General features: G+C 48.0%; 2 protein-coding genes across 2 annotated transcripts in view; one reads left to right on the top strand and one right to left on the bottom strand.

Annotated features, from left to right (window-relative positions):
- Window position 1: 1 nt before the first annotated feature.
- LOC128471289 (myosin-16-like) lies at window positions 2-22,144 on the top strand. The gene is made up of 21 exons (XM_053453204.1): window positions 2-324; window positions 1,866-1,946; window positions 2,140-2,258; window positions 6,338-6,428; window positions 9,812-9,868; window positions 11,107-11,193; window positions 11,345-11,590; window positions 12,228-12,345; window positions 13,275-13,402; window positions 13,897-14,093; window positions 14,331-14,463; window positions 14,846-15,062; window positions 15,708-15,844; window positions 17,579-17,682; window positions 17,764-17,956; window positions 18,338-18,541; window positions 18,916-19,041; window positions 19,874-20,044; window positions 20,505-20,705; window positions 21,019-21,165; window positions 21,468-22,144. Exons 1-21 carry the CDS (start codon window positions 61-63, stop codon window positions 21,606-21,608), a joined length of 3,162 nt encoding a protein of 1,053 aa, XP_053309179.1. The 5' UTR covers window positions 2-60; the 3' UTR covers window positions 21,609-22,144.
- A 2,841-nt stretch (window positions 22,145-24,985) lies between these two features.
- Window positions 24,986-27,995, bottom strand: part of GAS7 (growth arrest specific 7) — a 54,360-nt gene continuing 51,350 nt past the window's right edge. The window contains exons 9-14 of the mRNA XM_053453205.1: window positions 27,160-27,238; window positions 26,904-27,032; window positions 26,623-26,746; window positions 25,804-25,883; window positions 25,199-25,297; window positions 24,986-25,105 (exon numbers count right to left, since the gene is read on the bottom strand). Of these exons, the coding sequence (XP_053309180.1) occupies window positions 24,992-25,105; window positions 25,199-25,297; window positions 25,804-25,883; window positions 26,623-26,746; window positions 26,904-27,032; window positions 27,160-27,238 (625 nt within the window). The 3' untranslated portion in view covers window positions 24,986-24,991. The remainder of the gene's footprint in view (window positions 25,106-25,198; window positions 25,298-25,803; window positions 25,884-26,622; window positions 26,747-26,903; window positions 27,033-27,159; window positions 27,239-27,995) is intronic.

Genomic DNA, 27,995 nt, shown 5'->3' with positions numbered 1-27,995 from the left:
GCTGTCAGCTTCCTCGGCTGCGCTGAGCTGCGGTTCTAGTAGATTAAATTTCACAGGCGAATGGATTCTGGAGAGAGAGGAATCCATGAACCTCCCGGCTGCGAGTCCCGATCTCAGGAGCCCCCGCCGGAGGCTGCAGAGCCCGCAGAGCAGGCGTTGGATTTAAATCAGGGGCCGGGGGCCCAGGTGGAAAGCTTGTCAGGTCGCCCGGATGACGGAGAAGCTGGCTCAGAGCGGAGCGCTCCTCCTTGCCACGTGCCACAGGCCAACGGTTTAAAGGAGGTCTCGGAGGAAGTGAGTGCGCGCTCAGCGGACGAGGCTCAGGTACGTCCTTATCTTTGCTGCAAGGTGTGTGGCTGGCGGGGTGCGGGGGCTGACCTTCAAAAAATGGCCACCTGTCCTTTAGACTTTACTGCGTTTATTCGTTATTTGTCTTGGTTTTCACCCCCCCCCCAATTTAAATGAATGTTAAAGTTTAGACAGTAGTGTTTCTATTATCATTAATATTATTTTTTATTTATATAGCGCCATCGTATGCCCTAGCGCTGTACAATGGGTAGACATAAGAAGTATAGAACTTAATAACCCGACTTACAGATTGTATCCATGTGTTGTTTGTAAGTTAAAAGAAAAAGATACTGAGATAGCGATATAAATACATTTTTATAATTATAGATACATTTAGCGAATTTGAAATATGCTGAATTTACAGAACATCAGAGACGTTTCCAACCTTAAGACTCAAACCTTAATCAGTCGTTGGTCTCGTCTTAGATTCAGGAGCCGTATGTCTATCCCGTGCATGTTTAATCCCCTCACTGTATTACCCTCTACCACTTCTGCTGGGAGGCTGCTCCATGCACACACTGTCCTGTTCTGTAATGTGGAGTTAGAGCCGTGTCTCGCTCTAAGGCTGAGGAGCCCGGCGTTAGTCAGTAATGGTTTATATGAGTTCACCAGATTTATAACATTTAAGGTTCATTTCCAAGAGTCTCGCAGAGTTCAGACTCTGGAATTTATCACGACTTCTGCTCTTAGTAGACGCTACCTTGCTGGGAGAAGAATGCGCTCCTAATTCCTCAGCTGCAAGAAGCATTACGACAAACTGAGAGGAATTTAATGCGCCTGGGATAGGCATACGGCCCCTGAATCAGGATAAGTGGAGCAGCCTCCCAGCAGAGGTGGTAGAGGGTAATACAGTGAGGGTATTAAACATGCATGGGACAGACATACGGCTCCTGAATCTAAGACGAGACCAACGACTGATTAAGGTTTGAGTCTTTACAGCAGGAGAAACGGGCGACTAGACGAGGGCCGGATGGGGCCGATCTGCCGGCAGGTTCTGGGTTTCTATGTTAATATTATAGATTCTTGGAATCTGCTGATTTAGTCCCCCCCGACGACATCATTTTTACATTAATGGCCCCACCGCGTTTCCAAACGATTCCCATTAAACGGCTGGATTTATTTTGGTGTGAAGGGCGCGGAACCCAACGGGCTGCCGCGGAACCCAACGGGCTGCCGCGGAACCCAACGGGCTGCCGCGGAACCCAACGGGCTGCCGCGGAACCCAGAGAACAACCACAGAACCCAACGTCCCGCCGCGGAACCCTCGACGTTCCTATACTTTAGGATCTCTTCTCCGCACCTGTCCAAAGCAGGAAAGTAGGGGGCCACCTGCGCGACTTTCACCCAAGGCCCCGACGGCGAGTTATTCATCCCACCCCCCGACGCTCTGACCGCGACCTAGAACGATACGTATCTCTCTGTTTATGGGATGTGCGGGGATTTCGTGGAGGACGCGCCGCGCTGTTTTTGGGGGTTTTATAGCATTTTGTAGCGTTGGTTCCTCTTTTCTGTTTCAGAAAGAGCCGCAGAATAACCGAGCCGACCCGGCGGAAGGACATCCGTTTCCCGGCAAACCGCTTGCTGCCGAGCCCCTACAGGTCGGTACCGGCTTTAAAAAAACGTAGAACGACCAAAAAAATTTCAGGATTGAATTAATTTTGCCCGTTTTTAAATGATGTTTTTGTAGCGAAATATTCAAGGTTACGTCAATCGTACCGTTCCGTTTCAGTAGGAGACGCTCTTTTTCCGGTTATTTAGACTCGCGTATTATTATTATTATTATTATCTTAGGTTTTCCACGATCCCGAGGGAAGCGGGAAAGAAGATCCAGCGAGAGACGGCAAAATGACCTTCGAGAAAACGAGCGAACGCGACAAACACCGAGACGGCCTGGAGGAAGCGCTGAAAAAGTAAAATACCGCAAGCTCCCTTTTTTTAACGCGTTGTTTCCGGCCTCTCGCGTATTATCTGCCGACGTCGGAATGGCGGCCGCTAAACGCCTTCCCCTCGAGAAACATCAGCCGAGACGAGACGCTTGGGGAGAATCCCACCGTTCCATGCTGTATATAATCGCAGGGTTCCCCATCCCGCACTTTCTTCTCCTCCGCTCCCTTTTCGCGTTCTTATGAAGGGCCGTTTGGGTCACGATAAATATATTTTATTTCTAAAGAGCCGTTGTGGTGAAGCGTTTGAAAAGTTATTTTTTTACCACGGCAACCATATGTCTATGGGTTGCTATGGTGATAAGTCTACTTTTCAAACTTTGCACTGTAATTACTCGCGTGCTTTATCTCTCGGAGCGCGGGGGTTGTTGTAACGGGGTCTGTATTACGTGGCCCCCTTCCGGCATGCGCAGGCTGTGTACGGGCTGTAAGATGGAAAGCGGGGCTCCTTCCCCGGCGTGTTTAATACTTCCGGTGATCTGTGCTGTGCGGCTCCGGAGCGCCGTTTAGGCGATCCTGATAAATGTCTGTTTCCGTACGGCAGAGGCTCGGAGCCTCGGGTCAGCTCGATAAATCTCTCCGGAGAGCAGAGCGCTGCTTACTTGGCGTTTAACCCGTATAACCCCGGCCTCGGAGGGGGATTTATCCGCCTCCCCTGACATCGTAAATCACTGCCGGGCGCTCGGCGTTTATTAAGAGTGGATTTTAACGGCCAAAACTAAAATGGAATTTACAAGATCTGCAGAGAATAAACATTTCAGGACGCGCCGTACCTGGCCGGCCTCGAACGCCCGAGAACTCGCAGGTTCCCATCGCTAAGTAAAAACACGTGGATTAGCGGCACGGGGGGCGAGACGAGCCTCTTCCAGGCCGACCTCGTGGAGGACGATAAATCCCCGGTGTGGGCAAAATTATAAAGTCAAGCAGTCCTTCCACTCGAGGCATGTGGTCGTCCTCATGGAGAAGACCTCCTGCTTCTCAAAGTACAAAGATATTCCTCATGAACGAGGCCGGAAAATGATTATTATTATTAACGATCATTAGAGGCCATATAAAAAAAAACAAAGGCCAAAGATTTTACACAATTATGGCCCGAATTACGGGTGAAAAGGGGCAAATGAGAGAAAATAGTAAAAAAAATAGTGTCTTGCGTAACCCCAGGTCGCCGTCTACGTTCCGCTCACCACGATTCCCACGAACCCCGCGGTTTAAAGTGTAACCAGGTCCGGCCCGACCACCGTGACGAGTTACTCGCCGTTTTTATACAAATCTGCCGAATTTGCTTTGTTTTCTTGTTAATGGAAAATCTGGGCCTGGGGCGGAGTGACCGGAAGACCCTCTTAACTAATTATTATTCTTTAATTATAAACCTTTTGCTCGGGACGCTAAACTCTGGGAAATTAGTTTTTTTCCTATAAAGCCGATGAAAGCTGATAATATAATTTTAAAGAAGCAGAATTCCTTTGTGACTTCAAAACGATGTTTTCTTCCAGCCTCTGATATATACGCTTTCCCGCCCAAAATCGTTATCTTAACGGAGCCGAACATTGCGGTTACTGTCCGGCCCAGACTGGCCATTCGGCACGCCGGGCAAAATATCCAAGCTGTCGGCCGCACTTGTGCCATCAGGGGGCTGCCGGCCTGAAAGTGCCGGAGCCGCCATCACCGCCGGTTACTGTCACCGTGCGTGGAGTGAGACTTCCGTATCGTGACCCGTTTCTCAACTGAATATTTGTCCCTCAAACTATGAAATTAGCAATTAATTCCGTTAAACATCCTGACATTTGCTAGATAAGTAAATGCGACCCCCGCGCGTCCCGTTAATGAAGTCTCTTAATGCAGGCCAGTGATCTTTAAAGTCGAGTTGGGTTAATGGAGGTCGTCTCCGGAACAAACATAATAAAAGGAAGTTAGACGAGGCTTATTTACCTTGTCAAGGTGAAGCGAGTTCAATCCCAGCGTAAAAACATCGAGGCGTCTTGGACGCGGCTGCAGGGAGCTGTCAGGAACGGGGGCCATACGGACGACGGTGACGATCCAGGGCGCCCTAAGATCGAGTTCAGGAGATCGGCATGCGGTAGCGGAGTCTCAGGACAGGGCCTGGTGCGGGGCGACTGCACTCACCTGAGTGGGGAGCATCCAGTGCTGTGCAGACACATACCGGCGCCCTCATATACCAGCGGACGTAGTCCAGAACGAAGAGAAATCCTGCAGGCACCCTGGAACAGGCATGAGACATAGCACAAGACTTATGTGCGGGATGCTGCAGGCTGGGAGTGCGGAAGCTAAGCAGAGTATATTCCTGAAACATAGGGAGACCGGGCAAGAATCATAACCAGACAAGATATACATGTTACAGGGCACAACAGGGAACAAGACAGGGAATAAACATAACCAGACAAGATATACATGTTACAGGGCACAACAGCGAACAAGACAGGACACCCCTCTACCTGGGATACCAGACAGGACACCCCACAGGTTACATCACAGACTGACGCATAAATACAGGACTAGCCTAGGACTATTAGATAACTATTGGAGATCCCGTCACATCGTATGGCCATCGTATGCTTAGCCCACCACTACGCCAAAGTACTCCAATGACGGTGCGGCCTAACGCTAATCCCTGCTGACAGCGGTACTAAACACTCCAAACACGTATCAGAGAGACATACCTGCGGACTGCAGACAGACAAACAGAACACGCGGGTGGGGGCGCCCCTTATAAAGGAAACAGAGCTGACGCAAAGAGCAGGACTGGAAACAAGGAATGGGAGATCAGAACAGAGCAAACGGAAATCCAGGAACGGATTGATGCAAAACAGAGAAACTGAAGCAAGAGTGAGATATGCAGCTCCGCGGCCTGGGTAGGACGTGACAGGGGCTGTTGGTGTTGGAAGCTTCATTCGAGTTACATTGGAACAAGAACTAAGTGCGTCGGGTTCTGCTGATCCAGAAGAAGGCATTGAAGCGATACCCAATTGTACCTCGAATACGGTGAACAATTCCTTCTAGACTCCGGAATTTCATGAGTACTAAAGTTCTAAAGTCATGTTATAAAGTTCTAAAGTAAAGGAATGCCGTTGTCTCCAAGCCGCGTCGTACGCCAGCTTGTAACCCATGCTGTATAGAAAGCTCCGATCTTGTGCCGTTTCTACCAAATGGTTAATTCGGGGAAGTCTAGAAGGAATTATTCCCAGGTCATCGTTTCATTAGAATAATAAAACTCTGCGTATGTCGGAAAGATGGATTAATGACCTTGGATGTTGACATCCCTATTGATTCGGAGCACGGGGTCGTCTCGGCTTCCTAATTGATTTCTGAAATAGCCGTTATCGATCAGACTATTATTATCGATTAAATGGCACGTTGGGATTGGAGAAATGTCTGGCTTCGGGGGAACGCTTTTTGTTTCCCGCTGGAAGTCGGTAACGCGAGTCCTGCCGTCCGGTTCTAATCAGTGAAACAGAATTGGATAATAAAACGCATGGGAATTTGGGGAAAACAAATGAAAAACAAAAAAAATAAATAACCCAACTTCCAATTCCATGAATAGAGACCTGTGGGCTTAAAATAGAAGAATTATACCCAACTATGGCTCTCAACGCCCCCCCCAGCGCGGTCTACACGTGTAACCCAACTCTTATCGACGTGTTTCTGGACTCCATGTATCGTAAATCTTTGTTCTCCACTCCTTTTTGGACGTCTTCTGTTTGCTTTTTATGGTTGTCTTTTGTTTAAATTCCGTAACGGAGAAATGCCGAATATGAATTGACGGACGCCTTGAGTGTCTCGCAAGAAATACCTGTCTTTTAAGAGAATTCCTCAGGTTGGGATTCTATAGAAATGCAAGAAAGTAGCGAGATTTAGCCAGAGGTCTCCAGAGCAGGACGGGCGACGCAGCTCTCTTCTTCGTCCATAGTGCGTTCTCACTGAAGGGATGGAATCGGGGCCTCGGCGTCCATTGTATTAAAAAGCCGCCGGGACGGCAGGGGGGAGCAGGAATTTATTGAATTTATCGAAGTTTTTTCCCCCACCTCTAGGAAGGAACTGGAGATCACGTCGATGAGCATGAAGCTGGAGGAAGAACGCTCGGTAAACCTGGACTTGCAAAGGAAGAACAAGGAATTTTTGGTAAATCCAGATTTTATTATTAATTATTAAATCACTGTTTATTTATTTGACTTCTTATAAATATGTCTATGAGAGAGGAGAGCTTCTGGAAGGCAGGAGCGGGTATCTATCTGATCATCAATGTCTTTATGGGAAGCCGCGGCGAGGCCGGAGAGATGACGGGAGCCGCACAAAATGATGAATGTTTGGTTTACGTGGCTGAAATACCTCTGCATGCGCGACGAGCACAGATGCTGTCATATGACAAATGACACTTTCCAGAATAGGGCTTTGTGAGGCGGGGGGGGGGGTATTCATTATTTTTCCTGTTTTGAAGGATCCGGGGGCCAAAGAGCCAAAGAGATACAGAAGCATCTTATATTCTGGAGCTCTTTGCGACGTGTTGTTAAACTTGTGGCCGGCAAATTGTGATTAGTGTTATTCTGCTTGATGAAGTCTTGGGGTTTTACTTTACCAAGGATGTGGTAGATAAGTGGAAGAGCCTCCCAGTGGGAGCGGGTAATACAGCGAGGGTATTAAACATGCATGGGATAGACAGACGGCTCCTGAATCTAAGACGAGACCAACGATTAAGGTTTGAGTCGTTACAGCAGGAGAAACCGGCGACTAGACGGGGGCCGTCAGGGGCCGATCCGCATGCAGGTTCTAGGTCCAATGTGGTGTTTTAGGTTTTGTTTTCTAATGTAAATCTTCTTTATTATTCTTCTCCCGTCCTCCCTGATCCCCAGGCTTTGTGCCGGCATGTCTCGTGCGTGCGCTGTTACAAACCGTCCCGCTTCCCGCAGCTAATTCTCCTGCCGCGTTTAAAAGCTCATCCGTTTCCAGACCGCGCTGGAAATATTTTCTTTTCATCTTCTTTCTTTTCCTATTTGTGCCCCAAATGATCAGCGTTTTGTTGTTATTTAGCGTGTCAGAGCTCGTCTGCGGGTAAAGCTTCTGAGAATTCTCATTGTTTAAGGTCCGGATCCGCCAGAAGCCCCTCTTACAGAGCCGTCTGTTGTCCTCCTGACAATATATCCCATTAGCCGGTCTCAGCTTGCCTTCTGAATACAGATTGGGGATACAATGTATCTCAAGACGCGGTCTGGTGTAAATGGTTTCACGCGTATAGAAAAATACAATTCCCTGCCTCCCCCCTCACCTACATTTTAATAACGACGAGTCGCACCTGCATCTTTGTAATAAAAAGGGTGTTTATTCGGCGCAGAATTACCCCGACGCAGCTGCAGACGACGCTGTAGAAGTTGGGTTATCGTTCATCAAACTAATAACCCAAAGGTTTGTTTAAATATCACAGTGGGGTTTCCAGATAAACGTCCTCTCTAGGTCTATTTTAGGGCGAATGAATGAATAACCTGATCAAGACGTGTGTCAAAAATGTCATTATTTTGAAATTTTTTGGGACATTTTTCTTAAGTGACGAGAGATGTTGTTTCTTACAAAGTTAATCAGACCCAAACGAGATGTTTAATAGGAGCCTAAACTTTATCCTGGAGAAATGATCTTAATAATAACTTATCTGAATTCATTTAAGATGGTTGAAGATGTTAAGGAATGAGAGTAAATGACGGAGCTTCTCCATTTAGATACACTTGTATGCCGAAAATCTTAACATTCTTATTGCCACCTGGGCCATCCGAGCTGCCACCTTATGAGTTTGGTCCGGGGCAAAGTGATTGGGGTAACTGCAGCAAGTAAGTGCAGCACGTGCAAAAAAAACTCCAATTCAATGCACCGTTTCCCCAAGCTTTACACCCGAACCAGTTCCTCGGTCATCAGATCAGTTGAGTGATTTGGGGGATACTGGAGGTCACTGCAATGAACGTATCTGTTGTGTTTTGGGGCACTTTTATCGTGAAAGCAATAAGTTGGCATCGGAAGTCCTTAGGAGCTGAAGGTGAAAACTCATCAGCTCTTCAATCTCCTCTGATGTCTCTCCAGCCCTTTCCTTGTCTCTATTCATTAATCCATCCTGATTTCACCCTAACCTATTCCGCGCACAGCAGATACGTTCGGAACTGAATTGGAATAAAGAAATAGATACAAAGTAACCTCCAAAGGTGGAAACCCAGAACATGGGTCAGGAACACGTGTGACCTCTGCTGGATAGATGTCCGTTCATTCATTCGATTGGCGAGGGGTGCGCGTAACGAGCGTTCATTCGTTTGGCGAGGGGTGCGCGTAATGAGCGTTCATTCGTTTGGCGAGGGGTGCGCGTAATGAGCGTTCATTCGTTTGGCGAGGGGTGCGCGTAATGAGCGTTCATTCGTTTGGCGAGGGGTGCGCGTAATGAGCGTTCATTCGTTTGGCGAGGGGTGCGCGTAATGAGCGTTCATTCGTTTGGCGAGGGGTGCGAGTAATGATCGTTCATTCAATTGGCGAGGGGTGCACGTAATGAGCGTTCATTCGATTGGCGAGGGGTGCGCGTAATGAGCGTTCATTCAATTGGCGAGGGGTGCGCGTAATGAGCGTTCATTCGTTTGGCGAGGGGTGCGCATAATGAGCGTAATGATATGATGTAATAAACTACATGATTCCGTTTGGAGGAGCAGCGAGACTAAACAGAGAGGAGGAGACGGACTTCGTATTAAAATGGATTTGTTGAGCTATGGTTTTCTTGAATGAAAGTATTGAAAGTGAGAAGCTGGTCGATATCCCATCCCCGAGGATTAAGGAAGATCAGTAAGCTGGCAGACAGGATCCCGAGGACGGTTAATAATGAATTACTGTTAATCAAACGGAGCACCGAATGGCTTCGCGCATGGTCTGTGTGTGTCGGGGGTATATGGCTCTATAACAGAGACCCCAAGCTCATGAGGGGCTATTTCATGGGGTTGGGCAGATGGGGTTCTCATGTATCCCGTTGAAGCTAGTTTTGTTATTTTTTGTTATTTTGTTTACTTGTATTATTTCGGTGTAAAGCCTCTATATTATTCAGCTCTCATTTATTTAACCCGGATACGGTGTTACAAAAAAATCAAAACTGCTTTTGCATTGGATGCAACTTTTTTAGATCAATGCTGTTGGCCTATCTATATATAAAATGTATATAATGTATATAATGTATATAATGTATAAAATGTATATAATGTATATATAAAATGTATAAAATGTATATATAAAATGTATATAATGTATATAAAATGATTGTGAATCCCGCAGCACACACGGGGGGGCCGGCTCCTTGCCGGTCGCCTCGGCATTGCGTGTTTTAAATATATTATTCATGACGATGTAATTGTTTTTTCGGGATGTGAGGTGAGAATCGGCGTCGCGGCTGCTCCCGGGAATGACAGATTTCATATTTTCTTTCTTTAAACAGTTCTTGCGGGCAGACGGCGGCCGCGATTACATCATTAAAACCGTATCGCTCTTTATCTTAGGTGCATATCGAAGAACTGGAAGAAGAGCTGGAGGCAGAAAAAAGCATCAGAGCCAAGGTACCGGCCGTCCGCGCTTCTAGAGAACGAGCAAGTGGACGGAGGCTTCGGAATATAGGAAACCCACAAAGAAACTGGGGGGGCTCGTTCATCTAAACGGGGATATCTGCCTATTAACTGGGGAACTGGAATAGAAACAACGTTACCCAGGCTATTGGTTACATTCTGGAACAGGAAGTGATGGGTAACGTTACATTCTAGAACAGGAAGTCATAGGTAACGTTACATTCTAGAACAGGAAGTAACATCTACATCCCGTTGTACAGCGTTACAGAATATGATGGCGCTTTATAAAACAATAGTAATAATTACAAGAGCCGTAACACCCTTCTGTTGCCTTCAGAGGGGATTTAGATCTGCCAAGGGGTCGCGCAAGTTCAAATGCAGTCTACTTTATGAGTAGACCTACTAGCCACTTAGACCGTACACCCCAGTCCCTGCAGCCTCTTAGGGCTGTCTCATGCCCTGCGCAGCCCGAGTCTCTCTTTTCCATTTAGATACACTGCTGGATCCTAATTAAAAGAGGATTTCTTCCGTTGCTCTGACAGCCATAACTCCGGCTCCGTTTGAAATGGCATTTATTAAATGGAGAAATGTTTCATATTGAAGATGAAAGGCCGGCTCTCGCTCCCAGGTGACCTTGCTAGAAATGGAAATGGAATATTGAGTGGGTATAGCGGTCTCGCCATCCGAGACGTCCTCACTCTCCCGACAGCTCGGGATAACGCGCATCCTCCCCGTGACGGAGGCGCCATCAATCTGACGGCCGCTGGAGCGATTCACGCAGACCAAGGACTTTCTCACTGTCTAAAAAATAAAAAATGTTTTAAAAAAAACCCCCAACTTTTAGAATGAAACGAATAACGGAATTTTTCTATAAAAGTTTGTGTATTTTTGGGGATTTCTTGTAACATTGCTGTAAATAATAGACCTGGATCTATCCATATTTCTATAGAGATACATCGTATGGATCCATGCGCTCCCTGAACTGCCCCAAAGCTCTGCTAAGGGGGAAAAATAGGGAAAAAATGCGCTTTTCCTGAAAAATGAATAGATAATTTTGTGCATTAACAGTTTTGTGTTATAATCGGTTAGAGACAAGACGAGGTTAATCAACGCAGTCGTCCGCGTCCCCGGAGAAGGGGGAGTTTCTATGGTTTTTTTTAGTTTGGGGCAGTAGATTTTTTTTTTACAGGAAATTAATGTAGGAAATGTTATTTTTTAATTTTCTCGAACAGGTGGAAAAGCAGCGATCGGAGCTCTCCCGGGAGCTGGACGACCTTCACGACAGACTGGAGGAGGTCGACGGATCAGCTGCCACTCAGGTATGGGACGCCTGCCGACGCGTGTTTATTAACCGTCGTGCCAGGGACACGCAGCGCCGTTTCTGTTCCCATTCCGTTTCCGTGCCGGTTCCGGCCACTGAGTTGGACGCGTTTGTGGCGTTTAATGTCCGAGCCGGACCTTGCTTTATAGGTTGAGATAAACAGAAAGCATGAAGCGGAGCTCGCCCGTCTGCGCCAAGAGCTGGAGGAAGCTCGGCTTCAGTCCGAAGCCACCACGTCCGCCCTGAGGAAGAAGCACTCGGCCTCGCTGGTGGAGGCCACCGAGCACCACGAGAACATGCAGAGGGTGCGCCAGAAACTGGAAAAGGAGAAGCAGAGTCTGAAGACGGAGATGGAGGAGCTCGCCTCCGCCACGGAGAGCCTGCAGAAAGCAAAGGTATCCGAGGAACGGACATTCTCCTCCATTAATCTTAGTAATCCTTTTATTTTGGAGAAACGGTAATTCCGGAGCCATTTTCCTACTCTTTACTTTGAGGACATCGAGCGTCCAATCAGCCTGTCCTGAATCAGAACCTTACCGCTCTAGAAAAGGCTACAGAACCCCAAAACGTTTTAACCGATGAATGGAAAGATCTTCCGGAGTGAGGTTAAAATAATATTTCAGTTTCTGTTTCTTGACCAAATCCCCCCGAATCTCTCGGGTCGGTGATTCTTTTGCCCCAAATACTTAATACTCCGTGTTGTTACATTTGGAAGGAGCGCTCTATTCGCCACTTTCTCTACGTTGGTAAAGGGGGAGATAATCTTCAGCCCGATGAGACCCCCCCAAAAAAAATAAATAAAAATAAAGCAAAAATGTAATTGCCCGGCTCGGTGGAGCTTCGTGTTCCTCTGCGCTCTAGAACGTTGTCTTTATTCGAGGCCCTTTTTTTTTTTATTTATTTTGTTTATTTTTAAGATGGCATTTTTTTTTTGTAACAAATCACGAGGTTTCTACATTTTGCCGCTCGCTGCGCGTTACTTTGTATTACTGAAATGACTCTTTTTTTGACGGGTTTTTCTGTTCCGGACAGGCCGGCAGCGACGCACAGATTCGCAAACTGGAAGACTTACTTTGTGACGCAAACTCTAAGACGGAGGAACTTCAGCGCATAATCACCGAGCAGAACATCTGCAAACACCAGCTAACGGGTGAGAATAGCGGGGGGCGCGTGATAAGAGCAGAGCGGCCAGAAATAGGGTTCCCAGACCAAAAAAACATACCTTTCGGTAACCACGCTACGGAGTCTGACGGCGCTATATAGATAGATGAGGTACCGTCATCTTATACGGAGGTGACCGATGCGGCCGTCAGTCCTGGGGTCAGCGTAACTGATGTGTGGATTATGTAGCTGGGTTAAGCCCGGCGCCCTGACGCCTCTGACGGGGATTTTTAGGGGTATTTGGGGTTCTTTTCTGGCATCGGTTTAAGGAAACTCTTCCGGAGAGACGGAGGCGCTGAGGGAGAGAGGCGCGTGATATGCAGTCCTCTTCGCCTTCCCCGGCTTTTCCATTATTCACGGCGTCCGGAGAAGTAATGGAAAAATGTTAATTCAGCGAAGAGATTGATTCCGGGAACCCGAGGGAAGCTTCATCTGCAAACATAGCCCCGGAATTCTTTATTTAACACTCAAAATGGTAGATTACATTGCGCTGTAAACACCGAGGAGAGGCGATGAATACAGAAGCCACCCGAGTCCCGGCCGTCTTCTATCGCGTCTAAGCTATTGAGCCTCTAGTTTTAGATGGCGGCCTCTTTCCTCCGTCCATCCTGAGCTTTAACCCCATTTGTCTATTTAAACATTTCTGTTGTATTCTTTCTGCTCTCTCCTGTCCTCTTCTCCCTTCCTTTCTCCTCTCTCCTCTTTTCCTCTTCTTCTCTCATCCTCTCCTCTTCTCTCCTCCTTTCTCCTCTCTCCTCTTGTATCCTCTCCTCTCTCTTCTTCTCTTGTCTCTCTCCTCTTTCTTCTCTTTCCCCTCTCTTCCTTTCTCCTTTCTCCTATCCTTTCTCCTCTCCTTTCTCCTCGTCTCTCCTCTGGAAATCGATCATAAATGAAACCTTTGGCGTTTTTGTTTTTTAGTTGAGAACGGCGATCTGAGCCATCAGGTAGATGAGATGGAGACTCGAGTGTCTCAGCTGAACCGCGCAAAGCTCCTCTTGGTGTCTCAAGCTGAAGATCTCAGGAAGCAGCTTGAGGATGAATTGAAGGTACGGTCTCTCCTTGGCCCAATTCAGCTGCCGTCCCTACTGAGGAGCAGCGTCCGCTCGGGGGCCGGGGCTTGTTTGGGTTCAGGCGGCGTGACCCCTCCAGGATATTTTCACCCCCTGTTAGCGATGAAGAGGGACGGAATAAATACGCTTAAAGGGAAGCGACCCGTTTATAGACCGGGAAACCTCAGTTGTTTGTGTTTTTGGTATCCGGCCCCTTTAAGGGATTTTGTTGTGTTTTTCCTTGGCAGACAAACCCGTTTTCTGTCATTCTTGTGTTTCCGAACGCCGTGTCTCTTCTGGAAGCCGTTTCCTTTTGTGTTTTGCCCTTTGAGTTATTAAACAGACCGGCGTTTCTTCCACTCGTAAAAGTCCGGCGCATGTTTTGATGAGCGGTCTCAATAAATCACCCCGTATTAACTATACATCACGCGGGGTGCCCACCGAGGTAACATTTTATAATATAAGACATTTCTTTGTCCTGCTATTTCAAGGCAAAAAGTCTGGCGGCCTCCGCTCTGACGAGCCTCAGGCTGGACTACGACGCCTTGAAGGAGCAGCTGGAAGAGGAGCTGGAGAGTAAATCCGAGCTTCAGCGGCAAATCTCCAAGCTGAACAGCGAAGCCGCGCAGTGGCGGACGCGATACGAGAACGAGGCCGTCCTCCGCACCGAGGAACTGGAAGAAGCCAAGTAAGGAGCACTCCTCGTGTGTTACGGTTACTTCTAAGAAGTGATACTGAGCGGTGAGAGCGTCCCGTTAGTTGCTATGGTAACTGCACCGCTGAGAACTATTCATTATATGTAACGCTAGTTGGCTGATGTTGCACCGGTGACTTTATAACGTCATAAAGCTCCGCATGGAAACCGCTGCCGCGTGACGATAGACAGGAGTGAAAAGATCTCCGTGACCTTTTTTCACTTAAATAGGAAAAAACTTACGTCCCGATTGCAAGAGGCAGAGGAGACGGTGGAGGCGACTCAGGCCAAGTGCTCGAGTTTGGAGAAGACGAAGCAGAGACTCCAAGGAGAGATGGAAGACATATTACTGGATGTAGAAAAGGTAACCCCCTCCATCGAGCGCCTCCAAAAACCGCAACGGCAGCTTTTATTCACCTGCAAAAACCTCAGAATTTCTATTTAATTCTTTACCATGAATCTTAAAGAGATCCTCAGAATGACATCTCGGTCGGGTAAATTATTGACCAAAATGTCTCAGAATTCAAAGAAAAAAACTAATAACAATAATAATAATAATAAAAGATACACTGAACGTAGAGGAACCGAATCAGAGCGCCTTTTATGGCCCAAACGTGATTATACGACATATCGATGATATATCCTCTGGCTGCGTCAGAAGCCCCCCCCTTGCGTTTTCTGCGGCCGTGTTATTTTGGAGCACTTTGATTGGCCGGCGCTAATATCGCTTTCTCGTTGGGGTCCAGGCGAACGCCGCTACGTCAGCGCTGGACAAGAAGCAGAGGGCCATCGATAAGCAGATCGCGGAGTGGCGGCAGAAGTTCGAGGACGTTCACGGAGAGCTGGAAGCGGCGCAGAAGGAGTGCAGACTTTACGCCAACGAACTCTACAAGATCAAAGCGGCGTTCGAAGAGACGCAAGAGCAGCAGGCGTCGCTCAAGAGGGAGAATAAGGCTCTTCAAGGTGAGGACCGCGGTGTTTTTATTCCTCTATATCGCACGCACATCTTCACGAAGACGTTAAAGATGGAGCTTCCACGGAACTGCGCCCAGGTCTCAAACCGCGACACTCCACGCCCCGGCACATGTATCCAGCATAATCTGCGATCGACGCCTTACAGCGTTTGTAGCGTTAGAATCAGACTCTTTATTCTGGTTCTTTTCATGATAATAGAAGCGATAGAAGTGAAAACCATTTATAAATGGAAGAGTTAAACGCACCGGACCGTGCTCCCGATGCTTTACCCCGTGCTGCTGGATTTGATAGGAGATAAACCCCAAAGGCGTCTGACCTGTGGATAAACTAAGAAATTCCGCCCCATAGCGGGGTATCTGAAAAAGACTCGGGTCCTTACCCCCCCCCGATACCCTCCAAAGCCCACGGGCAGCAGAAAGAAATGTAGCAAAGAATAGATATTTTTGGTTACGTTTGCATTTGTAGCACTGATTGTTTCTTTGCGTTATAAATATAATCGTATAATCTCCGTACACGATGTGACGCGCCGCCACGCTGCAGCTTCCCACAATTTACTAAGACACGGAAGTTGCTGTTTATTTGGGGAACGGGCCGGTTGTTACGCCGCGTCCAAGGTTGTCATTGCCGTTTCAGAGGAGATCGCGGATCTGTCGGATCAACTTAGAGACGTTGGGAAAAACGTCCACGAGCTGCACAAGTCGAAGAAAAAGCTGGAGATGGAGAAGGAAGAAATGCAGATTGCGTACGAGGAGGCGGAGGCCGCCCTGGAGGTGAGAAACGCGCGGGGTCACTCAGCGATTCTGGAACTTTCTGTCTCTCTCTCTAAACACCCACTGAACGTTCTAGATTTTACTTTGGGGGCTTTTATAATCCGCTTGTGTTTGTAAGTCTGCCGGGTACGCGGCACTCGGTGCCAAGCAATTTTCACCTGCAGATTACAATTTAAAGCAAGCGAGGGGTTAGTGAAACGCTGGCATTCCGGCGGGATTTCCTCAATCAAGCTGGAGCTTCCATCTTGTTACATCTGCTGCACCGTCTTTATGTCTTTCCGATATACCGTATGTGATATTTATTTTCTGATTTATCACAGTTACATCAAAGCTTAAAGTGTACACTAGGTATATAGATCAATTGGTGACCCGGCCCCGTATACTGTATAGTTCAATTGGTGAGCCAGCCCCGTATACTGTATATTTCAATTGGCTCTGGATAACGCATGGTTAATCAGAATGATGTAAGCGGGTATTTTCGGGACTCCACGTACCTCCCCTGATTGGGATGCAGCTCATGCGACCGTTGTTCTAATTTATTGTACATTTCATAAAAAATACCACCGTTTTGGCGGTCGTTCTGTACATTGTGTGAAATGCTGTAACTTTCCAAAATTAAGGGCACCTTCAACGCCACTTCCATGAGCCCAGAACCCCGCGCCGACAGCCTTTCTAAACCGTGACACCTGGCGGCGGCCGGCGTTACGGCAGCGAGCCGAAACAAGCGCTGCAATTTAATAACAAAAGTTTCAATTGTGCAGCAGTCGCCATGGAAACCAATGGAACGTGCTTGCTGATGGCACCACACATGCCATGTATCCTGTGATTTGCCCAGTCCCGGTACAAGGAATCTAAGTAACGCTGTAACCTCGAGACGATACAAAGTTACTAACCCCGCAATCAGGCAGAAATTAGGCAATCGTAGACTGATAAACAGAACGACTGATCGGGTCAAACCTTATCCGCCATCACGGTCTCCCCGGGTCTTTTTCATCTCACATGAAAAACATCAAAAAGAAGCATTTTTAATAATTTGGAAGAAATATTAGTCAAAGAAATTAGAGCATTTAGTTCAAGGGGATTAGTTTCCAAAGAGCTTAACGAATAACGGGTTTGATTCTAGAAACCTTTTCATCTTCCGAGAGACTGTAATTATTTCAAGAAGATGTCATAATCCGACGATGCGTTAAAAAGTCGGCTTTTTTCAGAAATATTATGGAATTTCTTGACGTTCTGGCTCCTTAATTATTTGCATCAGATTTGGGGTTTATATTCTCAGGTGTCCTCATCTGTCTTATCAGCGAGATAACGATCCCGGGCCAACGGTTTCTCCAAATTGCAATTTTTATGATTTTTATGAATTTAATTGTTTTTTATTTATTTATAAGAAATACATTTTTCTAAATGTCTGTCCAAACGATCAGGGGGGCTTCTACTGATGTCTGTCCAATCAGAGGGGCTTTTACTGATGTAGCACAGGAAGCCTCCAAGGGTTTTGCCCGTGGTTGGGTATGACACCTCCGTCCACCCAGGTATCTCCAGAGTATGGGTATTAAATATTTATCCTGCGCCGGTGGGCCACCATATTGAATACCTCACCCTGTAGGGCATAACCCTTGAGTTTCCTGACGTATGCATGACGTATATTTACTCCTCTGGAGAGACCTGGGTGGACGTCGGATGTCACCAGCCTCAGATATTTAAAGCACGTCCTACGTTTTCATTTTTTTCCAGGCTGAAGAGAATAAAGTTCTGAGACTTCAGCTGGAAATGACCCAACTCAAAGCAGACCTAGACAGACGAGTCCAGGATAAGGAGGAGGAACTGGAAGCGGCCAGGTGAGATCCGCTCCGAGGCTCGTCTCTCCGTCCCCCAGTGAGTGTCCCAGTTTGCATTTGTCTTTTTTTGTGTTTTTTTAGGAAGAATCACCAGAGAAATGTCGAGTCTTTACAGGCGACCTTGGACGCCGAGGTGAAAGGTCGGGCAGAAGCCACCAGAGTGAAGAAGAAGCTGGAAAGCGACATCAACGAGCTGGAAATACAGTTAGAGAACGCCAACAAGAATACCGGAGAAGCGGTGAAACTTCTCAAAAAACAGCAACAGCAACTCAAGGTGAAAGATGGGGGACGGTGGGGAGAGGTTTTCAACACCTTTAATTAGATGCTGGGGAGGGGTTCAGAGACCCCTTCCTATAAAAGAGCCGCGCATGGAAAGTCTCAGCAGACTTCTCTTCAACATGTGAAATCTCCTTTTCTGTTGCTTGAAAGATCTTCCAGGTGGAGTTTATTTCTTGAGAGCCCCCGTGTCAGCTCAATGCAACTCCCCCCCCTGTAATTATAATTACTGTTTCACCACCCGTGATAGAATGGATCACATGTATCATTTGGGCTGTGATGGACTCCGCGAGTAACTTACAATAAATGTACTCCTAAAATCGGAGTTCAACGCCTGTAACGTGTAGCAGCAAATGATTGTCTCCTCCGCATCCCGTAGGATCTGCAATCACAGATGGAGGAAGAGTCGCGGCAGCACGAAGAAGTCCGAGAACAAGGAAACTTATTGGAGAGACGGAACAGCGTCCTGGCGTCGGAGGTGGAGGAGATGAGAAGCCTGGTGGAGCTCTCGGAGCGCTCCCACAAGGCGCAGGAGCAGGAACTCACGGAGATAACAGAGAAGTGCAACGATTTAAGCAATCAGGTAGCTGGACTGGCATACGGGTGACTGGGCCGGTGGGAAGAAGACGTTATTGGGCCGGTGGGAAGAAGACGTTATTGGGCCGGTGGGAAGAAGACGTTATTGGGCCGGTGGGAAGACGACGTTATTGGGCCGGTGGGAAGCAGACGTTAGACAGAATAGCTGAACGATTGACTTAGAACCTGGCTGACAGCTATTGGCTTACTTGGAATGTTTAGTCCTGTCTCTTTTGTCTCTCAATCTTACTAGCGTTAGTGTCATTTTGTATAACACTCGGGACGTCTGACCCATTCTTGTCACACGTCCCCGGTCTGCTTTGTACGCGGTCTCTACCGACTTGGAAGATGTACGTTAATGAAACGAATAAAACTTTGCAGCTCCAGATAGTCTGCTCGATAAAGAAGAAATTAGAAGCGGACCTGCAGCAGACGGCCGCTGAAAGCGAAGACTTCCTAAACGAGCTTCGGAATTCTGAAGAGCGAGTCAAGAAGGCCGTGGCGGAAGTGAGTGAACCGGTCGTTCCGATGTTAATTATTGTCCATCTTCCCATGTTGGTAATCGGAAGCTTCCGCTGGCTTCCTATTACCTTAAGAATTACATTTAAAATCCTTGTACTAAAGCCCTCCGTAACACAGCCCCCCCATAAAACTGCCCCCCCATACATTTCTGCCCTCATAAACAAACACTCTCCTACTCGATCCTTACGTTCCTCCCGTGGGCCGAGGCTCTCCTCCTCACTTATCATCTCTTCCTTTTCCCATCTACTAGACTTCACTTGTGCTGCCCCCATCTGCCCCGATATCTCCGGAACCGACTTCCACCGAACCTTCAGCTTTCACCCCCTCCCAACACTCAAGAAACTTCTCAGGGAAGCCGCACCATCTCAGTAGCGAGAACTTACCTGCCGCTTATACCCCCCCCACTACCTCTCCTCCATCTCCATACCTTATGTTTCTCCTCTCCCCATCCCCTCTCCATTGTAAGCGTGTGAGCCGAGCGCGCGCCACCTAACGTATCCTTCGAATACACGCATTGTACATATACTATATAAATAAAGTATAATAACACCAAGAAACGGCCCCAGAATTCAGCACTTTCAGGATCCCTGTGCTGTCCGGGCGAGAGCCGCACGTTCTCGTATGACGTTACAAACATTTCACAAACATTACGAACGACATTGTAAGCGATCACTGATAATATAAAGCGAGATCCAAGCAGTGTATATCAGGCTGGTGCGTTATTACGCGTTAAACTCGTATAATTTGTTATCGTACCTGTAATCTATCGCCGGGTCGCATTCGGACGTTTCCCGTTCTCATCGCCGTCTTCTCGCAGGCGTCGCGGTTGGCCGAGGAGCTGCGCCATGAGCAGGATCACACGCATCACCTACAGAAGGTGAAGAAGGGGCTGGAAAGTCAGATCCGGGATCTCAGCGCCAAGGTGGAAGACGCCGAGCAGATGCTGCTGAAGGACGGAAGGAAGCAGGTCCAGAAGCTGGAGGCTCGGGTGGGTGCTGGGCGAAGCCGCTCTGCAAATGATTCTGTAGACCATTTAATTTACTGCGGTGGAGAATGCGACTAAACCGGACCCCCCCCCGTCTCTGCTCCCCCGTCTCCGCTCCCCGATATTCTGTCATTAAGACAAGCGTGTTGGGTTTGCTTACAATGTTTCCTTTATGTTTAACCCTTTCCTACCTTTCTCTTACTCCATGCTGTCAGACGTCTGGCGTTGGGTAAGAAGTCTGCGCCCCCCCGACCTCTCATCATTCCAGATTTTACTAAACTAATAACTTTTTAAAACGTAAAACCGAGCAGAGCACTCACCGTTCTTTGGTTTGATGTCACGTTAGGTACGTTCCCGTTCACTAGAAGACCGAGTTATCGCATATCTAATAATATTCTTCGTTAATCTACCAAACCAATGGGGTCGGTGAAGACGCCTAAAACGAGGATTTCCTTTCTTCCAGGTCAAAGAACTGGAGCTGGAGTTGGATTCCGAACAAAAGAAACACGCGGAGACGACGAAGACGCTGAAGAAAAACGAACGGCGTCTGAAGGAACTCGTTTTCCAGGCCGAGGAGGATCAGAAGAACCAGCAGCGGACGCAGGAGCTCATCGAGCGGCTACAAAGCAAGCTGAAGGCTTACAAAAGGATGGTGGAGGACGCGGTGCGTGCGCAGACTGGGTGCAGACGGAGCCTTAACTGGGAATGAGTTTATTCATGGATTTGGGGTCGCAGAGTACATTGGAATGGGCCGGATGGTTAAGGGAGCCCATTCATGACATCGCAAGCGCTAGCCTTTATATATATATATCGCAGGCAGGCGTCGGGTTATTGCGCCAGGAGATACATAGTAACCGGCGAGACCGGACCTCACTTAACATATCATTCATTTACACAACGTAGTGGATTCACAGGGATATGCTTTGGCCTTGTTATAATTAATGCATGTTGTATAGTATAATGCGTGTGTCCCGTAGGAAGAGCAGGCGAACGCGAACCTGAATAAATACAAGAAGACGGTCAGCGAGCTCGACGACGCAGAAGAAAGAGCAGACATGGCAGAAGCTGCGCTTACCAAGATCCGGACCAAGCACCGCGCCAGCTTCAGGAAAGGCTTCTCCTCGGTAACTCGCATCGCAGATCCGACCGCTGCCCCCCAGTCCCACCCACAGGCTGCTGCCCCCCAGTCCCACCCACAGCCTGCTGCCCCCCAGTCCCACCCACAGTCTGCTGCCCCTCAAATCCCCCTCCTTGGCTACAGCCTGACATTGGGTGTATGACGACCCCCGGCTGACCCCGCGCCTGTCTCGCAGGGCCAGTCATTTTCTCTGACACCCCTTCATAAAGTGACCGGCTACTATGTGTCGCAGCAGCCAGCGTGTGATTGTATGACGATGATCCGGCTGATCCCGTGTCTGTCTTGCAGGGCCGAGCCTCCCCCGTCGCCATCCTTGTTCGGTCGCCCAGCTCCGCAGGGTCCGAGGGCCGCTCGGACCGGCTGGATGAAGAGACCTCGTCTTTAATTCCCACCTATCTGGATTCCCTGAAGAAGTTCATGGCTGATTAACAATGGTTGGGGACGCGCAGCCTTACGGGGCTGGAACTAGAAAGAAGTTAACATGGACTCCAGACCCCCGAGAGTGGACGTTCTCTGCGGATTCTGGAATAACCGCGTTTACGGGGCAGGATAAGACCAGAAAACCAGGACTGGGAGTTTCCAGCAGTCTACCGGCGAGGGGGGCATTCAGGGCACTTAACGACTCGGCCGGGGAACCTTTGGGGTATTTCCAGGACGTTTTGGTTGCTAAATTCACACTTGCTATAGATTGTAACACTGAATTATTTTTGTTCCCACAATATATCTCTTATATCGTCACCCGTTCACTTGTATTAGACTGACTGACTGACGCGCCCTGACCTCCTGCGGTTTTGGGGCAATTTGGAGAGATTTGGAGACGCCGCAGGTGACATTCTAGCATTTTTGGGTGCCGTGTTCCTGTGATCCGTATGAGATATGTTTTACAAAGTGCCATGACTTAGCGTGTCTCCTGGTCACGTGTATGTATGTCGGTCATTAAAATCTCATGGTTTCTGTGCATATCATACGTTGTGCGATCGTTACAGAGTAACAGGCAGGGTTCGGGGGCCGGGGAACCTCCATGAATTCGGTTTTCGCCGTCGGCCTCGTAGAACGTCTCTCGCAGGTGAAAGCAGCCGATGTCGATGCCGTAAGCAGGTAAGACCTACATTAAAGCGCGAGTCCCGGAGCCCCCGTGGCCCTCCTGTTTTAGTCTATTGAATGGTCTCCAAACCCCGTGACATCGACAGGGAGAACAGTTTGTTCATTCAGCGATGACGCCGACAATGTTTTTGGGTGGAATTTACCAATAATACAGAATGGCGCCTGCTCCTAAGAAAAATATCCAGTGCCCCCCCAGTAATATTTATCATTCCTTATTAGACGGGGCCATCTAGTGGCCGGGCGGGTGTATTACATCACGTTACAAAGGTTTTCTTTGGAAATTTTTATCGATTAAATATTTGGCGTTAACATTTTTGATTCTGGAGTTTAGCCCGTTAAGCGGCCGTCGCAATCAAACCCAAATCTGGCGTTTACTGGCCCGTTCCTGTGAGTCGGGGGAAGCAGACTTTGTTATTTTCCAGGTTAGGATCGAGTCAGTTAGACCGGAACTCTGAAAGAATCCCTAAAACCCCAGTATTTATACTTGAAATGATGACGTTTAGGGCCAGCGCCTTTGCACTGAATGTTGGTTTAAGAAAGCAGATTTTAGGAATCTTATTCATTTATACATGTGTCGGGGATGCAGTCTTTGCTTTGCGTCTCCTGGGTTAAGAGTTTCCGTACAGAACTCCTTAATCAATAGCATGGAAAGTTTTGGTGAGAATAGGGGACGTTTTCAGTAAGTATGGGAGTATTTATACTTTTAATATTCCTGTAAAAAGTCACTTTTATCCCCACGGTGTATACACTGCAAACAGCCAGAGAAAAAATACTTTTTAAGATCATTTTTTTAAAAAAAAGTTAATTCCGTATCGTTGTTGTGACCGACGCATTTATTCTTGTTTAATGTGGATTCAGAGACCCCTTTTCAGTCCCGTTTTATATCATTTGCTATCCCAACGGGCGCCGTGGCCCCCAATCCCCCCCCCCAGCCCTTTAAACAGCGCGGTTCGGACTCTGAATAAAGTAGCGATCGGCAGGAGTTATTCGTTTTATTTAATAGCGGTACCCGTCCCGGGGAGGAAAGTACAGGACACCCATTATTATCTCGTTAATTATATTTCCAGACCCAAAATCAAGTAAATGCGTCAATAAGTCTTCTGTAGTCATGGAGTCATATACAAAATAGTAAAACTCTGTCTTTTGTCCTTAAAACGTCACAATAAAGTCTTCCATACAATTTAAACAATATACAAGGTACATTTACACATCGGATCCGATCATTAAGGTCCCCCCCGCGTTAACCCCTGATGTTCCGCGCGATTCATCGATCCCGTTACAACGCAGAGGCGTTCGAGGGTTTCGTTCGAGGATTTCGTTGTAGGAATGCGGAAATAATTAAAATGCATTTTTTTTTTAGGATGCTAAAAGCAGAAATGGGCCCTCCTGAGCCCAAGGATTCGCAGCAAGCGGGCCATACGCAAGGTGATACGCTATGGAGATATATATAATATATACATATACGGCCTCTGCTAATGCCGTCTTCTACGCCTCGAGGGTTAATAGTGCAATTATTATTCGGGTTGGGTCTACCGGGGAAGTAGAAGAAACGTTCTATAGGTCGGGATGTTTGTACTCGCCCGGATACGCCGCCCAGACTATGTGGTTTGAATGCATTTGCTATAACGTGGGGTGGTGACCGCTATAGCTGTTGCGAATGAAGACCTGCTATTAAGGCTGTTAGCGTCAAGTAGACGGAGTGTATTATTGGAGAGGGTTTATTTAGGCTACATCTACCCCGGGTGTCGGGGCATCACTCGGGGCATCACTCGGGACGTCACACGCCTTGGTTGGCGTCGAGCCCCCTCGCTGTGAATCCCGTTCCGCAGTAAGGGGGTTGGAAACGTCTCAAAGATCCCGGATTTTCCCGTCGAGCTCTCAATGATCCGCATCGTGGATCGCAGGAGCCGATCGTAACCAACTCTCTCCGCTGACAGGTCGTGTTTGTTGGGAATCTTTGGCCAAGCGTGATGCCCTTCCTACCCCCGCGTGGGGCATCAGGCCGTTCCCCCCCCTTACAGAATGTGCTGCTATATAATCTGTGTTTAGCGAGATGGTCTATAAGCTTCAGATTGTGTTGTGCGGAGACATCGCGGACTGATGCTCTTTTCTGGGGTTAAAATATATGTTTTCGGGCAGGCATCGGAGGATTTATTACCTCGCCGGTATAGCGGACCCCTAATTAATGGCGCTGGGTGACGGGTAATCCCACCGAGCTTCAGCTTGGATCTTCCACCGCAGGAAGCCAGCGGGTTTGTAAACGGGTTGGGGGTCATCACCGTAAGCAGGTAATCAGTAGAATAAACGTTAGCGACTTATTTAAAGGACTTTTAAGCCGGGCCCCGCTTTGAGACGATGCGTTTAGTTTCAGGGGCCGGGGGGGCTCTGGATCTCTTGTTGAGTATCGGGGGCAGTCTGAAGTTTGGGCGACCGCGGGGGGAACGTTCCCAGCCGGAAGGAGCGGAAATTATCCAAATTTACTTACAGAGAAGCCACGAGTCCACCGCGTCCTAAAACGAATCTCTAACAGGATAACGTTTGGAGGGCCACGGCGTCTCTGAGACCGGCGCTGCGAATTCTCACCAACGCTCCCAGTCCTCCGGTCCCTCGGAAACCAATCGCGGCCCTGCTTTCCTTACAGAAATGTACAACCTCCGGGTCCCGAGCGATGTGGAAATCCGTAGACGGGCGAGAGGCAGGCTTTCCCTCTAAATGTCCATGTTGATGGGTCTGATGTCGCCGGTTTTGTGTTCCTTGACCCACAATTCTCTGTCTTTGGCGGGATCCACTCTCTGCAGAAGCTGATCCACTTGTTCCACCGTCTGCCGGGACACAAAAGGTACAGAAGGTTTACTCGGCGCTTGGGGGTACTTTGTGTACCGCGAGCAGGGAAGTCATGTGACCGGCGTACTCACGCTTTGGTTAAACATGTCTGTCTCGTGCCGTAACTGCGTGTACTGGCGGAGGTGCTGCCGGATCATCTCCACGCGTTCCACCTCCAGCCTCTCCAGCTCCTGAAACATTATTTTATACAGATTACAGTCAGGAATCAGAACCCCACTCTCTGTATAATTCCGTCTCGGGTGACGTTCCTACTCGGCCCTCAACAGCGATAATCGGAATAAAGACCAAAGCAGCCCATGCCGTTAGATTGTAAGCTCCTGAGCTTTGTGTAAAGGATAGATATCCGTTGTTATTATTATTAATGACTTTTATTTATTCTGTTAATGTTACAGAGATGCAGAACCAAATATTTTTTTTATTTCAATATTTTTACTCTGAATCTTCACTCAGAATAATCATTTTACGCTCTAAGAAGCTGAGAAAATCTAGCGGCCGGGGCTCCTCGGAATCGTTACGGCGTTCTGGTCTTTATGGGTCATTGAAAGGACTAATTGGTCTGATTCGTTGGTAATTAGCGCTCCCCGCGGTAAGAGGATCACAGGCGGGGATCTGGCGCCGGATCGCTTTACGGCTGGACAGGGTTTGCCGGAAGTGGCGGCAGAGAACGCAGACCTACCAGCGTGGTGGTGACCATCTCCTCGAACCACTTTGACTGCGCCTGGTTGTAGAGATCCACGCAGCGCATCAGGTCGTCTCCTTAAAACAAGGAAACGAACGTTAAGCGGGTAAAATCATCAGCGTGGAGAATATGAAATATATATTTATTATTTAGATTTTTAGGGTTATTGGAGGAGGTTAATCACTAATATTATATTGGAATACAGCTCGATGTACCGAGTCGCTCTCTTCTCCCGCACGTGGCGAGCTTCGTTTTTAGACGCTCTTCTTGTTTTTGTTGCATCAGAGATGTTTCCTACCCTGGCCCTTAGCGGGTATAACGTGTTGGTAAGTGCAGGGCGTTAGAGTACGCTTGTGTGTTAGCGTGTGCACGTGTTTCAGTTACATTAGTATGTGCTATCATACCACATCGAGAGATCTGCCCGCACGCGCTCTATCACCCAACACATGCTGGGTCTGCGCTCTCTCATCGAGCATATTCTTGCGCGGCACACACTTCTATTACTTTGTAGCAGGTTCTCTGCTGAAGCCACCAGAGGGCGCTCCGGACTGTTGTTTTATATTCGGAATGGAATTTTTTATTTTATTTGAGAAATGCGTGGATTTACAGTCTGAGGACATTTACTGAAACATTGAAACCAAATTCAAAGTACAAATTAACCGTACAGCACTGTGTCTGCACTACGTCTGAACCGGTTTAAGACCCAAATCCGCTGGTTTATTGCCCCAGAAATAGGATCGGCCGCCTATTATTTACAGAACCGGAACGAACCGTCTGCGCTGGTAATCAAAACAACGATGATTCCAATAAACTCACCGGCTTGGGTGGACTTCCGCCGCGCTTTCTTGATATCTTCTTCTGTTTTGTTGCTGAGTTTAATCTCAAGCTGCTGCGTTTTCACCTCGAGGTCCTTCTGTCTCTCGGCCAAAGCTTTCCGGGCCTGCGAGATCAAAAAGCTAATGGTCAGGGAATAGAGACAGTCCGCCAGTACAAGCCAGTAGTCCGCCAGTACAGGCCAGTAGTCCGCCAGTACAAGCCAGTACTTTTTCTCTCATAAAACGCCACAAATAAGGTTTTTGCGCGGCGCGTTGGTTTACCTTTTCCACGGCGGCGTAGCGGCTGGCCAGCTGCTTCCGTAAGTCTGCTATATGGTGATCAAACCTCTTCATGTCCTTCTTAAAGTTCTCCCTGAAGCCGAGGAGCGGCTTCTCCACTTCGCTCTGTAACTGTGAAGAACAGGCGAGGTGTCGGTGAAACCGTCGGGTCTATAAAGTGCGAGCACCGCGTTCCGTCCGAGAATCTTCTAGAGCCGTCTCCTTAAGGCTCGCTTTCTAAGGGAGGGATATTCCTTACCTTAGCAGAAAACTTGAGATGGACCTCCGCCTCGTCGGACAGACTCTTCTTTAACTGCCCCCACGCTTCGCCCTGGGTTCTGCATGAAGACAGACCCCCCCCCGCATTAGTTCCATTAGACACCCTGGCCTTCCAGTTGCATTTCCCTGCAGAATACACCCTCCCTGTAACACACTCTCACACACACATTCATGCTTATACGCACACACGTACACGCACACATTCATGCCTATATACACACACACGTACACACACATTCATGCCTATACACACACACACTTACACGCACACATTCATGCCTATACACACACACACTTACACGCACACATTCATGCCTATACACACACACTTACACGCACACATTTACACGCACACATTCATGCCTGTACACACACACACTTACACGCACACATTCATGCCTATACACGCACACACACAGTTACACGCACATATTCATGCCAACACACACACACACTCACACTCACACTCACATTCATGCTTTTGCCAAGCATCTGAGGAAAGACCCAGGATCTGGACTAAGGAAAGAGACTACAAACGGAGAATAAAGTGGGTTTAGCAGGAGAGTCAATTAAGGATTCTTTGCATGTAAACCAAGGCGGATGACGGAGCCGAGCCGGTCTCACGCGCCTTCCGGGATTCAGTGAATCTCCGCTTTAAAGCCACGATGACCTCGGCTCTGGTAAAATGCAAACCCTCTGTGCTTTTTAAGGCTTCGTGCAAATGATTCATTCTGGAAAACTATAACAGTTATAGGAATGCGATGTGTTTGGAGACCGGACTATAGCCCTCTCCCTGATCGCGTGTAAGATTTGTAA

Source organism: Spea bombifrons, chromosome 13, assembly GCF_027358695.1.
Source record: "Spea bombifrons isolate aSpeBom1 chromosome 13, aSpeBom1.2.pri, whole genome shotgun sequence".
NCBI lineage: Eukaryota > Metazoa > Chordata > Amphibia > Anura > Pelobatidae > Spea > Spea bombifrons.
This window is presented reverse-complemented; position numbering and strand designations above follow the sequence as displayed.

Coding starts and splice junctions, on each gene's coding strand:
- LOC128471289 (XM_053453204.1), top strand. CDS start 61: ATGGATTCTGGAGAGAGAGGAATCCATGAACCTCCCGGCTGCGAGTCC. Junction 11,194..11,344: donor ACGGATCAGCTGCCACTCAG/GTATGGGACGCC, acceptor CTTGCTTTATAG/GTTGAGATAAACAGAAAGCA. Junction 11,591..12,227: donor AGAGCCTGCAGAAAGCAAAG/GTATCCGAGGAA, acceptor TGTTCCGGACAG/GCCGGCAGCGACGCACAGAT.